General features: G+C 41.7%; 1 protein-coding gene across 1 annotated transcript; it reads right to left on the reverse strand.

The window, feature by feature from the left end:
• Window positions 1-2,911: 2,911 nt before the first annotated feature.
• Window positions 2,912-4,925, reverse strand: LOC135572720 (macrophage mannose receptor 1-like). Its single transcript, XM_065021147.1, has 4 exons — window positions 4,869-4,925; window positions 4,445-4,483; window positions 3,509-3,880; window positions 2,912-3,309 (listed from the first exon to the last, which is right to left on the reverse strand). Exons 2-4 carry the CDS (start codon window positions 4,479-4,481, stop codon window positions 2,912-2,914), a joined length of 807 nt encoding a protein of 268 aa, XP_064877219.1. The 5' UTR covers window positions 4,482-4,483; window positions 4,869-4,925.
• Between the last annotated feature and the right edge of the window lie 9,642 nt (window positions 4,926-14,567).

A 14,567-nucleotide genomic window follows, 5' to 3' on the forward strand; every position in this document is an offset into this window, starting at 1 on the left:
CGGTACGGTACACATGGGAAATACGTGGGGGAAGTTAGTACTTGCAATAGGACAGAGAATATGACCACTGACGAGACCATGTCTGATTTGACAGGCTGGTTGAACTCTGGGAATTTCAATAAAATAAAATGGGCCAGTGTTGACACCTAGTGGTTGTGTGGGGTCATGTGCGTTGGATGTCTTTACACTCATTCAGACAACAGGACATGAAGTTATCTAAAAGGGAAAAGAGAAGCACTCCATCTGGGTCATTTGATGACAAGGTATACATTGATAACATTGGGGTTACAGGGGAGGTGCCAGATGAGTCAAAGCAAGAAATCAGATCCTAGCAGGATTAGAGTTAAGCATTTCCGGGGCTCTACTCTCACAACAACGTGGACTGGATTAATTATAGTTATGATAATCAACAGCGCTTTAGCAGGAATACTAGAGCTGTTATTAAAGGTTTTGTAGAACAGACTGAAGCAACCAGCTGGAAGACCTGACAGAATAGAATTGCATTAGATAAAAGGGGGAAGTGGGCGTGATAATCAGGACCATGTCTTACATCCCAGGTAACACAGCTCCGGACGAATCAGTGCCCGAAGCCTCAGCTGGTTTGACCACCCTGGCTCACGGGTTGGCAGAAACTCTGGGGTGGATACTTCTCTGAACTAAATTGGGTAGACAGTATTTATGGAAAAATGTGGTGTTATGGGCTACCTTCACCTGTGTGACTGTGTTAGTTTTGTACGTACGTGGTTGATTGCGTGTATGTATGAAAGTTATTGTTTCCAGGACTCTGGAGAGATCAATGACACTACAGATGGTGCGTTATGGGCCGATTCCAGGTTCTGACCCGTGGAGGACTGAAGGCATGTCTACAGAGGAAGTGGACGAATCTGGATCTGTCATTTGTGGGGAATTTATGCTTGATGAGAATAGTGTTGAGATGAAGGGGAATTAGATTGTAATTTGTTTCAATGATTAAACTGTTTTTTAATAAAGATTGTAACGGAAATCCTGAAAAAAGAGTTATGATTCTGATGTAGATTTAAAAACAGTTGGAGTTAAGGTTAGTATGAGTATGTTAATATTTTTATTTTGGAGATATGAATGTATAATATTTGATCAAAGGGAGGATTGTTAGAGGAAATTATAGTTGAAATGATTAATTATGTATACATTTCTGATTAAAACCATTTATTCTGATACTATTATGTTATGATATGAAATGTATGGGCTCTTGGTTAAGCTGTTACTGAAAATGTAAGGAAAACTAATTAATTGTCTGTACCTTGCGGGTTTAATTAAGGGGGAGAGATGCTATAGCTTTTCAGACAGATAAGAATGTTTGGATTGTGTTCCATTAGTGGAGAAAAGTATATCTTTTAGACAGTTTGGAATGTAGTTTTATGAGGGGAGTAGAAGAAGAGTTCCGGACCTAAAAACAATGGGCTCTTGTGAGAATCGGAGAGAGTGTGGGAAACTGATGATGTCATTTTCAGTTTATAACCTGTGGAAATATGTGTATGCGTTTAGTACTCTCTTGAAATAAACGCTGTTACCTTTGGCTTTTAAGACTGGTCTCAATCTACTTCGTACATAATTAATGACCTTACAATTCATTAATGAATTAGGTTCAGAAAATACATCCCAGTACAGATAATTAATCTAAATTTAAAAAAGAGAAAAGTTAGGAGAACATAACATAATTAGAGATCTCTCTTTGTCATCATCCTCTTCATCTTCTTCTCCCCCTCTTCTTTCTTGTGAGACCCCTCTTCCTCCTTGTGGAAGACCTTCCCATCAGGCTGCTTTTTCCATGTCACTTTGGTGTCTGCAGGTAACCCCTGCTCCTTCAGCTTGTTCCTTATCTGGAGAAACACAAAGACACACAGACACACACACTTTTATACCATCTATTGCATCTCATCTATACCGGTCGGTCATGGCCCATCCATATATATGTGTTTGTGACCAATAACATCTGCTAGCCATGTGTTTGTGAAAAATAAGATTTGATTTGAATATTTCACTCTGTATTAGTCATGTGTTTTTGGATATCCAACTGTCTCTGAGAAACGTGGGGTCACGGCCAGGATAGAAGGTCGTCCACAAACAGACTAGATCCCAGACCAGAGAGGAGGTCATCCACAACAGACTAGGACCCAGACCAGAGAGGAGGTCATCCACAACAGACTAGAACCCAGACCAGAGAGGAGGACATCCACAACAGACTAGAACCCAGACCAGAGAGGAGGTCATCCACAACAGACTAGGACCCAGACCAGAGAGGAGGACATCCACAACAGACTAGGACCCAGACCAGAGAGGAGGTCATCCACAACAGACTAGGACCCAGACCAGAGAGGAGGTCATCCACAACAGACTAGAACCCAGACCAGAGAGGAGGTCATCCACAACAGACTAGAACCCAGACCAGAGAGGAGGACATCCACAACAGACTAGGACCCAGACCAGAGAGGAGGTCATCCACAACAGACTAGGACCCAGACCAGAGAGGAGGACATCCACAACAGACTAGGACCCAGACCAGAGAGGAGGTCATCCACAACAGACTAGGACCCAGACCAGAGAGGAGGTCATCCACAACAGACTAGATACCAGACCAGAGAGGAGGTCATCCACAACAGACTAGGACCCAGACCAGAGAAGAGGTCTATACCGTTTGTATCATTACTGAGTTGGTTGTTCATGAACAGGGTAAAACTCACCTCTTGTAAGATGGAGTCCTGAACAGCAGGATTCAGATGTTGACTGAGGTTCAGATGTTGATCCTTTGGGGTCATCTTCATTCTCACCACCTGTCTCTTCAGTTGAGGTTTCTCAGGGGTCTCCACAGCTGGACCTACAAGATAATACAATCCCACAATGACAGTAGTGAATCATAGGGGCAACATTATAGTTATTCTGTCATCATAGTATTAGGTAGATCAGGTGGAGAATATGGTAACTTACCATAGCAGATGAAAGCATAGATGGAGTCACAAGGTTGATTTATCCATTTAGTATAATCAGAAGCAGTAAAAGGAGACACCAGAGTGCAGTTGCATGTCTGATCTGTTGTCAGCCATCTTGACTGCCAGTTTCTGAATGAGGAGTCACTCTGGTCTGACCATCTCCAGGAGTCTAGAAACAGACCGATCCACACAGGAAGTGATATCTTCTTCTCTATCTCTGTGTTCTCAGTCTGGTTCCTCACACTGACCAGGTCTGTGTGATACTGTCTGCAGTAACTCTGAGCATCTATCCAGGCCTTGTTCTCCTGAATTAAGACGTATGTTAGGTTGGTGTCTTGTTTTCCTGCAAAAGTCAAATGTAATAATCGATACAAATATCCAATAAAACATCATCTAATGATCATCTATAGTAAATGTTCTGATTGATTTGATAACAAATCAATAACTGATTAACAACTTAAAGCTCTCATGAGTCTATGTTTCAACTCAATGGCAGCTCCAGCACTTAGAACAGGCTTCATCATTAGTATGTAAACACTCACCATCATAACAGATGAAGTGATGCTGGTCATCACAGGAGGCGTTGTTCCACAGCCCAGATGTACTCATTAATGCACAGTTACCATTTTGGGGTGTCCCTGTGTCCCAGTTTCTGAACTCAGTCTCCCCCTCGCTGTAGAAACGTCTGTCTGCCAGAGACCAGTTCCACTTCATGGAGTCTCCCTTCTTCAGTCCGATCCGTAACCAGGAATTATAACTACCGACACTGGTCATCAGCCTGTTCAGGTCCTCCATGTCATCTACTGTAGCCAGATCAGTGTAATGTGCTCTGCAGTAACTCTGGGCATCAGTCCAGGTCATATCGTTGGTAATGAGGTGATACTGATGAAGACATGAGGAAGGTGTGTAGAACCCTGTGAACAGAATAATGATTAATGAGGGATATTTTCTCCAGCAACTTCTCAACCCCAACCACACTATCTATGGATCTGTTAACATACTGTACAGTACACACCTGCAGCCATGATCACACACACACCCATCATACGTGACCGCACATTCCCTGCGTGGGTATTCCCACTAGGCCACCTGCCACCCCAAAATATGTGAAAACACCTAACATAAATTAGGGCTCATAAATATTACAATTTATTCAAAACTTTAGCAATATTTCATTTAACTTGTACAAAATAAATGATATATAATAAAGACCTATAACTGATAAATTACCGTGAGGTGGTCAATACACACAGTGCCAATACATAAGATCATTTTGGGGACCAAATGGGCCTGAAACAGACAGCCGATCCAAAGACTGGGCTTATTTCAGGAACAGTGAGGGCTGTCCTAATCAGATATGAGCTGACAACACTGGGCAACACTGGGCCAATGTCTTAGAGATAATATGGAGCGGATTAGCAAGGACGTATCGGCCCAATGTGGGCATGTTTGCTGGGACACACACACAGTAAACTGACCTGAGATTAGCAGGGTGAGATACAACAACGTTTCCATCACTGTGAAATTCAAAGGATATATGATTAAAATGAATGGACTTCAAGGTTGCAACACTTTACCAACACAAACTGTCTTTCTCCTTCTTTACTGATATGACCTGACAGGACAGGTGGAGATAATGCTCCCCACATAGAGGATTATCACCTGTTCAGAGACAGGAACAATCAGTGATTGTTAGGTTAGGTTTCTAAAGTATTGGAAGTGGATAGGGATGAAAAACCTCAACATAACATTTCCAGAGAGTAAGAACACATGGTGGATTATTTTACACTGGAACCTTCAAAACTAGAAATAAATAAAGTATCTAATAAATATTAGAAACATTTCTCTACAATAAAATATTTTAGAATTACAAAATGATTCCACAACCCAAAATGGCCTCACCTGTTTTTTGTAGAAATCTCTTACTCTTGCTCTCTCTCTCCCCTTTCTATCTCTCTGTCACTCATACTGTGTGTCTGTCATCCCATGTTTATCCCTATTTAAACCTTACACTGTTCCTCATTTGCTTGAATTTGTTATTCCTCTCAAATTAAAACAAAACTGTGATGTGACATTCTTCCCACTGGGTAAGGGGTTGGACATAACTATAGAAGGAAACAGTTAGAGGCTATACAGAACATTTGCATGTGATGGTGCTCTTGATTCAAAGGAGATAGTCTAGTCTATTGCCCAGAAATGGCCTCAATGTACAGAAAAGGGTTGAGTTATTTCTAGTATTGTTCAGATGAGTGAGTGAGGCCTTATTTCACAGTGACACTCCCAGGTAAAGCCACTTGACTTGAACAGGGCTGGAGGTATTTAACAGAGACAGACAGGAACCCAGCGGCCCTGGTATCAGCTCTCAGCTCACTGACCAGCACTACTCCCCCTACATCAGCAGTAAATATCATAACCCAACACTAAATGTCATATCCCAACAGTAAATATCATATCCCAACAGTAAATAACATAACCCAAGAGTTTTTAATTTTTTTTATTTCACCTTTATTTAACCAGGTAGGCAAGTTGAGAACAAGATAAAGCAAAGCAGTTCAACACATACAACGACACAGAGTTACACATGGAGTAAAACAAACATACAGTCAATAATACAGTATAAACAAGTCTATATGTCATGTGAGCAAATGAGGTGAGATAAGGGAGGTAAAGGCAAAAAAAGGCCATGGTGGCAAAGTAAATACAATATAGCAAGTAAAACACTGGAATGGTAGATTTGCAGTGGAACAATGTGCAAAGTAGAAATAAAAATAATGGGGTGCAAAGGAGCAAAATAAATTAATTAATAAATTAAATACAGTAGGGAAAGAGGTAGATGTTTGGGCTAAATTATAGGTGGGCTGTGTACAGGTGCAGTAATCTCTGAGCTGCTTTGACAGTTGGTGCTTAAAGCTAGTGAGGGAGATAAGTCTTTCCAGTTTCAGAGATTTTTGTAGTTCGTTCCAGTCATTGGCAGCAGAGAACTGGAAGGAGAGGCGGCCAAAGGAAGAATTGGTTTTGGGGGTGACTAGAGAGATATACCTGCTGGAGCGTGTGCTACAGGTGGGAGATGCTATGGTGACCAGCGAGCTGAGATAAGGGGGGACTTTACCTAGCAGGGTCTTGTAGATGACATGGAGCCAGTGGGTTTGGCGACGAGTATGAAGCGAGGGCCAGCCAACGAGAGCGTACAGGTCGCAATGGTGGGTAGTATATGGGGCTTTGGTGACAAAACGGATTCCACTGTGATAGACTGCATCCAATTTGTTGAGTAGGGTATTGGAGACTATTTTGTAAATGACATCGCCGAAGTCGAGGATTGGTAGGATGGTCAGTTTTACAAGGGTATGTTTGGCAGCATGAGTGAAGGATGCTTTGTTGCGAAATAGGAAGCCAATTCTAGATTTAACTTTGGATTGGAGATGTTTGATATGGGTCTGGAAGGAGAGTTTACAGTTTAACCAGACACCTAAGTATTTGTAGTTGTCCAAGTATTCTAAGTCAGAGCCGTCCAGAGTAGTGATGTTGGACAGGCGGGCAGGTGCAGGTAGCGATTGGTTGAAGAGCATGCATTTAGTTTTACTTGTATTTAAGAGCAATTGGAGGCCACGGAAGAAGAGTTGTATGGCATTGAAGCTTGCCTGGAGGGTTGTTAACACAGTGTCCAAAGAAGGGCCAGAAGTATACAGAATGGTGTCGTCTGCATAGAGGTAGATGAGACTCACCAGCAGCAAGAGCGATATCATTGATGTATACAGAGAAGAGAGTCGGTCCAAGAATTGAACCCTGTGGCACCCCCATAGAGACTGCCAGAGGTCCGGTCAGCAGACCCTCCGATTTGACACACTGAACTCTATCAGAGAAGTAGTTGGTGAACCAGGCGAGGCAATCATTTGAGAAACCAAGGCTGTCGAGTCTGCCGATGAGGATGTGGTGATTGACAGAGTCGAAAGCCTTGGCCAGATCAATGAATGCGGCTGCACAGTAATGTTTCTTATCGATGGCGGTTAGGATATCGTTTAGGACCTTGAGCATGGCTAAGGTGCACCCATGACCAGCTCTGAAACCAGATTGCATAGCAGAGAAGGTATGGTGAGATTCGAAATGGTCGGTAATCTGTTTGTTGACTTGGCTTTCGAAGACCTTAGAAAGGCATGGTAGGATAGATATAGGTCTGTAGCAGTTTGGGTCAAGAGTGTCCCCCCCTTTGAAGAGGGGGATGACCGCAGCTGCTTTCCAATCTTTGGGAATCTCAGACGACACGAAAGAGAGGTTGAACAGGCTAGTAATAGGGGTGGCAACAATTTCGGCAGATAATTTTAGAAAGAAAGGGTGCAGATTGTCTAGCCCGGCTGATTTGTAGGGGTCCAGATTTTGCAGCTCTTTCAGAACATCAGCTGAACGGATTTTGGAGAAGGAGAAATGGGGAAGGCTTGGGCGAGTTGCTGTGGGGGGTGCAGTGCTGTTGATCGGGGTAGGAGTAGCCAGGTGGAAAGCATGGCCAGCCGTAGAAAAATGCTCATTGAAATTCTCAATTATGGTGGATTTATCAGTGGTGACAGTGTTTCCTATCTTCAGTGCAGTGGGCAGCTGGGAGGAGGTGTTCTTATTCTCCATGGACTTTACCATGTCCCAGAACCTTTTTGTGTTAGTGTTGCAGGAAGCAAATTTCTGCTTGAAAAAGCTAGCCTTGGCTTTTCTAACTGCCTGTGTATAATAGTTTCTAGCTTCCCTGAACAGCTGCATATCACGGGGGCTGTTCGATGCTAATGCAGAACGCCATAGGATGTTTTTGTGTTGGTTAAGGGCAGTCAGGTCTGGGGAGAACCAAGCGCAGAGGTGTATTTAGAGGGCAAGTTGGTTAGGATGATTAGGATGATATCTACGAGGGTGCCCTTGTTTAAGGCTTTGGGGAGGTACCTGGTAGGTTCATTGATAATTTGTGTGAGATTGAGGGCATCAAGCTTAGATTGTAGGATAGCTGGGGTGTTAAGCATGTTCCAGTTTAGGTCGCCTAGCAGCACGAGCTCTGAAGATAGATGGGGGGCAATCAGTTCACATATGGTGTCCAGAGCACAGCTGGGGGCAGAGGGTGGTCTATAGCAGGCGGCAACGGTGAGAGACTTGTTTTTAGAGAAGTGGATTTTTAAAAGTAGAAGTTCAAATTGTTTGGGTATAGACCTGGATAGTAGGACAGAACTCTGCAGGCTATCTTTGCAGTAGATTGCAACACCGCCCCCTTTGGCAGTTCTATCTTGTCTGAAAATGTTGTAGTTTGGGATTAAAATTTCAGAATTTTTGGTGGTCTTCCTAAGCCAGGATTCAGACACAGCTAGAACATCCGGGTTGGCAGAGTGTGCTAAAGCAGTGAATAGAACAAACTTAGGGAGGAGGCTTCTAATGTTAACATGCATGAAACCAAGGCTATTACGGTTACAGAAGTCATCAAAAGAGAGCGCCTGGGTAATAGGAGTGGAGCCAGGCACTGCAGGGCCTGGATTCACCTCTACATCACCAGAGGAACAGAGGAGGTGAACGATAAGGGTACAGCTAAAAGCAATAAGAATTGGTCGTCTAGAACGTCTGGAACAGAGAGTAAAAGGACGTTTCTGGGGGCGATAAAATAGCTTCAAGGTATAATGTACAGACAAAGGTATGGTAGGATGTGAATACAGTGGAGGTAAACCTAGGTATTGAGTGATGATGAGAGAGATATTGTTTCTAGAAACATCATTGAAACCAGGAGATCTCATCGCATGTGTGGGTGGTGGAACTAATAGGTTGGATAAGGTATAGTGAGCAGGACTAGAGGCTCTACAGTGAAATAAGCCAATAAACACTAACCAGAACAGCAATGGACAAGGCATATTGACATTAAGGAGAGGCATGCTTTGTCGAGTGATCAAAAGTGTCCAGTGAGTAGTGCGGTTGGTTGGGGTCACGGCGATTTAGACAGCTAGCCGGGCCATCGGTAGCAAGCTAGCATAGGATGGAGTTCTGTTATTAGCCACCTCGTGCGTTTCCGTCGGTAGGATTAGCGGGGTTCCGTGTGGTAGAGGGGATGAATCCAAATCACACAACAAAAAAAACAATAGATATAGTTATAGAGGCCCAAGAATTTTTTAATAAAATAAATAATAAAAAATAAATTGTCCGATAGGTCTATTCAGATAGCAGCCGATAAGACAGCTAACGGTTAGCGGACCGCAGATGCGCGTTCAGGTAACGTCGCGACGGAGGAGCCAGCCGGATAACTGCTTCGGGTAGATAACGTTGGTAGTCCAGTTGTGAAGGCCCGGTGGGGCTCCGCGTTGGCAGTAAAACGGGTCCGGATAGGTGATTGTAGCCCAGGAGTGACTGATGGAACTCTTCAGCTGGCTAGCTCCGGAATAATTGATGTTTGCTCCGGAATCGACGAAAGCCGATAGTCATACGGATAGCAGCTAGCTAGTTGCGAGATCCAGGTATGAATGTCAAGAGTTAGCGGTTGAAATCCAGGGACATGGAGAGAAAAATAGGTCCGGTATGTCCTGTTCCGAGCGGCGCCGTACAAAACTGGCGATATATTTTCGAGCTAAAGGATAGCTGATGACCACAAACCGTGGTTAGCTGAATACTAACGATTTGCCAGTAAAGAAGCTAATTAGCTTCTGATTAGCTTCTGGCTAGCTTCTGGATTAGCTTCTGGCTAGCTTCTGGTTAGCTTCTGGTTAGCTTCTGGTTAGCTTCTATGGAGGATTACAGATTTGAGGTATATAATACTTTTTTTATAAATATAAAATGGTGAGGCGGGTTGCAGGAGAGTGTTTTGAAGATGAGTTTATGGAAAAAAAAATATATATGTATAAAAAGGTATGCGAAAAAAGTTGTAAATATATATATATATATATATATACGGGACACGACAAGACAAGGACAAAATACCTCTGAACTGCTATGCCATCTTGGAGTAAATATCCTAACCCAACAGTAAATATCATAACCCAACAGTAAATATCATAACCCAACAGTAAATAACATAACCCAACAGTAAATAACATAACCCAACAGTAAATATAATAACCCAACAGTAAATATCATAACCCAACAGTAAATATCATAACCCAACAGTAAATATAATAACCCAACAGTAAATATCATAACCCAACAGTAAATAACATAACCCAACAGTAAATAACATAACCCAACAATAAATAACATAACCCAACAGTAAATATAATAACCCAACAGTAAATAACATAACCCAACAGTAAATATCATAACCCAACAGTAAATATCATAACCCAACAGTACATAACATAACCCAACAGTAAATAACATAACCCAACAATAAATAACATAACCCAACAGTAAATATAATAACCCAACAGTAAATATCATAACCCAGCAGTAAATATAATAACCCAACAGTAAATATAATAACCCAACAGTAAATATCATAACCCAACAGTAAATAACATAACCCAACAGTAAATAACATAACCCAACAATAAATAACATAACCCAACAGTAAATATAATAACAACAGTAAATAACATAACCCAACAGTAAATATCATAACCCAACAGTAAATATCATAACCCAACAGTACATAACATAACCCAACAGTAAATAACATAACCCAACAATAAATAACATAACCCAACAGTAAATATAATAACCCAACAGTAAATAACATAACCCAACAGTAAATATCATAACCCAACAGTAAATATCATAACCCAACAGTACATAACATAACCCAACAGTAAATAACATAACCCAACAATAAATAACATAACCCAACAGTAAATATCATAACCCAGCAGTAAATATAATAACCCAACAGTAAATATCATAACCCAGCACCCCTGACCAGCACTACTCCCTTTATATTAGCAGTAAATAACATGCACCAGCTGCAACTGTAATGAAATAAGTTCTCTCTTCCCCCCGCCCCCCCATCTCTCTCACTGTATCTCTCTTTCTCTCTCTCTTTCTCTCTCGTCTGGTCCCTCTTTATTTAGGACCCTCTCCTTCCCTTTCACACTCTCTCCCTGTATCTCTCTCTCTCTCTCTCCCTCCTCTCTCGTCTGGTCCCTCTTTATTTAGGACCCTCTCCTTCCCTTTCACACTCTCTTCATCTGTTCCTCTCTCTGTGTTCTCCCCCTCTCTCTTTTTCTCCATCTCTCTCAGAAAGACATGACATCTTTCTCTCACCTTGCCCGTGTTTGTTTCTGTCACTTTACTAGTGCTACACTCTATCACTCATTCATTTTGTTTCAGTTCTGTTTGTGTGTTTGTGTTTTTTTGCTTAAATATTCTTGTAGGGAACCAGACATCCTCACATGGATAGTTAAACAAGGATCATTCAGACAATTGAGGACATTTTGCCCATCCCCACAAGGGAAAAGGCTATTTTAGGTTTCGGGGACAGATTAAGGGTTAGGGTTACAATTATGGTTAGGATTAAAGTTAGGGGTTAGGGTTAGAAGTTAGGGTTAGGATTAAGGTTAGGGGTTAGGGTTAGGAGTTAGGATTAAGGGTAGGATTAAGGTTAGGTTTTGGGTTAGAAGTTAGTGTTAGGATTAAGGTTAGGAGTTACATTTAGGGTTAGGAGTTAGGGTTAGGATTAAAGTTAGGGGTTACGGTTAGGTTTAGGGTTAGGAGTTAGGGTTAGGATTAAGGTTAGGAGTTACGTTTAGGGTTAGGAGTTAGGGTTAGGATTAAAGTTAGGGGTTACGGTTAGGTTCAGGGTTAGGAGTTAGGGTTAGGATTAAGGTTAGGAGTTACGGTTAGGTTTAGGAGTTATGTTTAGGAGTCAGGGTTAGGATTAAGGTTAGGGTTAGGGTTACTGTTAAAATGTAGGGTTAGATTTTGGTTTTGGGGAGAAGAGGTTTTGGATGGGATTAAATTGTTTGGTCCCCACAAGGATAGCAATACAAAACTGTATGTTTGTGTGAGTGTCTCTTTTGCTAAGCATAACAAAAAGCCTGAACTCTGTCTATGTTGTTGTTGTTGTTGTTGTTAGGCTAACAGTCCCTTTAGTGGTGAGCGTCGCTGTCCGTGATGTAAAATAGGTCCTGTCAGGTTTCTATTACCATGATCTCTTCCATTGAGGTCTAAATAGTTTGTATAAAGATTGGAGGACAATAAAGCATATGGAGAGAGAAAGAGAGAGAGAGAGTTCTACTTTCTATGTTCAATTCCTTTTGAAAAAAACACTATGTTGTAAAGAATGAGTATAAAAGCTATATCAATAGCATCGGATCAAATTCTCCATCCCTTTGTTTGTGGTTTTTACAGGTCTGTTGCTGAACATGGGGAGGTTGAGAGGCAGGTAGGAGAGAGATGAGCAGGTTCTCATGGGGTCACTGCTCAGGGCCCTAAATCACCTAAATGATGTCACGATTGGAATTGAAGGGGATTCCTTAGTGCTTTTAGAGTTGCTTTGTGGTTTGACTGGAGAGCAAGAAATGACATTACCAATCAGACAGCCATTACCAATCAGACAGCCAATCAGATGTGTTCGCAACCATCACACAAGTAGAAGAAGCTTGTCAGCCTTTATGTGTGTGTATGTGTGTGAGTTTGCTTGTAAGTGTCTATGAGGTTTTTCTAAGGAGAGGGAAAAGACTCTTTCCACACAGTTCCAAGCCAGACAGTGAGCCACCATGTTGGAAATCAACCAAAACTAACAAGACAATCATTTGGGTGCTTCTACATTAACTTCCAAGACATCCCCTAAATCCTCCTGAAAAGTCTTATTCATGTCAAGGTTTTGTTTTTCAGTCCAAAGTGCTTTATTTTACCATGGACAACCGGGGAGGTGGCGTTTATTCATGATTCCATGAGGTAAGAACGGACTCCTCTCTCTCACCAGAGAGCCTAGTGATCCTTGCACCTACACAGATGTTGTCTACAGAAGGTGATATTGTACTGTGGTTGTGGTGGAAGGCTACTTTGTTTGTCATTTGCGTATGCTAAGCAACTGTATGCTAACATGTGGCTTTAGTGACACGCATACTGTAGCATTGCCTTGTTGTTCTTCGTTCAAGCTCAAAACCAGCCCCAAAAACAGAGAGAACGGGAGAGACAGAGAGAGAGAGAGAGAGAAATGGGCATTTGTTGTTTGCTGGATTGTGCCTCTTCATTGGTCTCCCTCCGCCAAAGGGCAACAACACCATCCATACTCTCTCTCGTTCTCTCTGTTTTTCTCTCTTTCTCTCTTTCTGTGTATCTCTCTCCCTCTGTCCTCCTTCTCTCTTTATATCTCCCTCTGTTTGCCTCGGAACTGTCTGTTTAGGAAGAAGCTCACTGTGGGAAGCCCACTCAGTACCATTTGCTCAAATGTGAATGTCACTGATATGCCTAACTTGGACCAGCCTCTCAGAATAGCACTAAAAGCAACTTGAACCCATTGATAAAGGTGAACCACAATTAATTGACTGAGGTTGCAGTACCTACAGCTTCCACACGGTGTCTAGAGTCTTGTCATTTCCCTTCGAGTTTTTTCTTGGTCAAACACATGCAGGGCACCGTATCTCATATGGTCTAGGACCGGATATTTTCGTTGAGTTTCTAGCCGGACATTTTTCCAGACGGACAGCTAATGATCTTTACATCGCCTCCTGATGAATTTTATCGCTTATTAACGTTTACTAATACCTAAAGTTGCATTACAAACGTATTTCGAAGTGTTTTGTGAAAGTTTATCGTCGACTTTTTGAATTTTAAAAAATGACGTTACGTTTTGAAACAATGTTTTTTTCGTTTATCACACAGTCTACATATAACGATATCTAGGCTTTATATGGACCGATTTAATCGAAATAAAGACCCAAATAGTGTTTATGGGACATCTAGGAGTGCCAACAAAGAAGATGGTGAAAGGTAATGAATGTTTTCTATTTTATTGTGCGGTTTGTGTAACGCCGAAATGCTAATTATTTTGTTTACGTCCCCTGTGGGTCTTTTTGGGTGTTACATGCTATCAGATAATAGCTTCTCATGCTTTCGCCGAAAAGCATTTTAAAAATCTGACTTGTTGCCTGGATTCACAACGAGTGTAGCTTTAATTCGATACCCTGCATGTGTATTTTAATGAACTTTTGAGTTTTAACTAATACTATTAGCATTTAGCGTAGCGCATTTGCATTTCCAGAGCTCTAGTTGGGACGCAAGTGTCCCGAGTAGAAGCAACAGGTTAACATACAGCGCATTCAGAAAGTATTCAGCCCCTTGACTTTTTCCACATTTTGTTACATTACAGCGTTAATCCAATATTGATTAAATACATGTTTTTCCTCATCAATTTACACACAATACACCATAATGACAAAGCGAAAACAGAAATACATTCTTTACATAAGAATTCAGACCCTTTGCTATGAGACTCGAAATTGAGCTCAGGTGTATCCTATTTCCATTGAAAATCCATGAGATTTACTACAACTTGTTTGGATTCCATCTCTGGTAAACTAAAATGATTGGACATGATTTGGAAAGGCACACACCTGTCTATATAAGGTCCCACAGTTGACAGTGCAGAGCAAAAACCAAGCCATGAGGTCGTAGCAATTGTCCGTAAAGCTATGAGACAGGATTGTGTCAAAGCACAGATCT

The sequence above is a fragment of the Oncorhynchus nerka genome, linkage group LG8 (assembly GCF_034236695.1).
Source record: "Oncorhynchus nerka isolate Pitt River linkage group LG8, Oner_Uvic_2.0, whole genome shotgun sequence".
Lineage (NCBI taxonomy): Eukaryota > Metazoa > Chordata > Actinopteri > Salmoniformes > Salmonidae > Oncorhynchus > Oncorhynchus nerka.

Coding starts and splice junctions, on each gene's coding strand:
- LOC135572720 (XM_065021147.1), bottom strand. CDS start 4,481: ATGGAAACGTTGTTGTATCTCACCCTGCTAATCTCAG. Junction 3,881..4,444: donor TCTCACCCTGCTAATCTCAG/GTCAGTTTACTG, acceptor TTCTGTTCACAG/GGTTCTACACACCTTCCTCA. Junction 3,310..3,508: donor TCACTTCATCTGTTATGATG/GTGAGTGTTTAC, acceptor TGACTTTTGCAG/GAAAACAAGACACCAACCTA.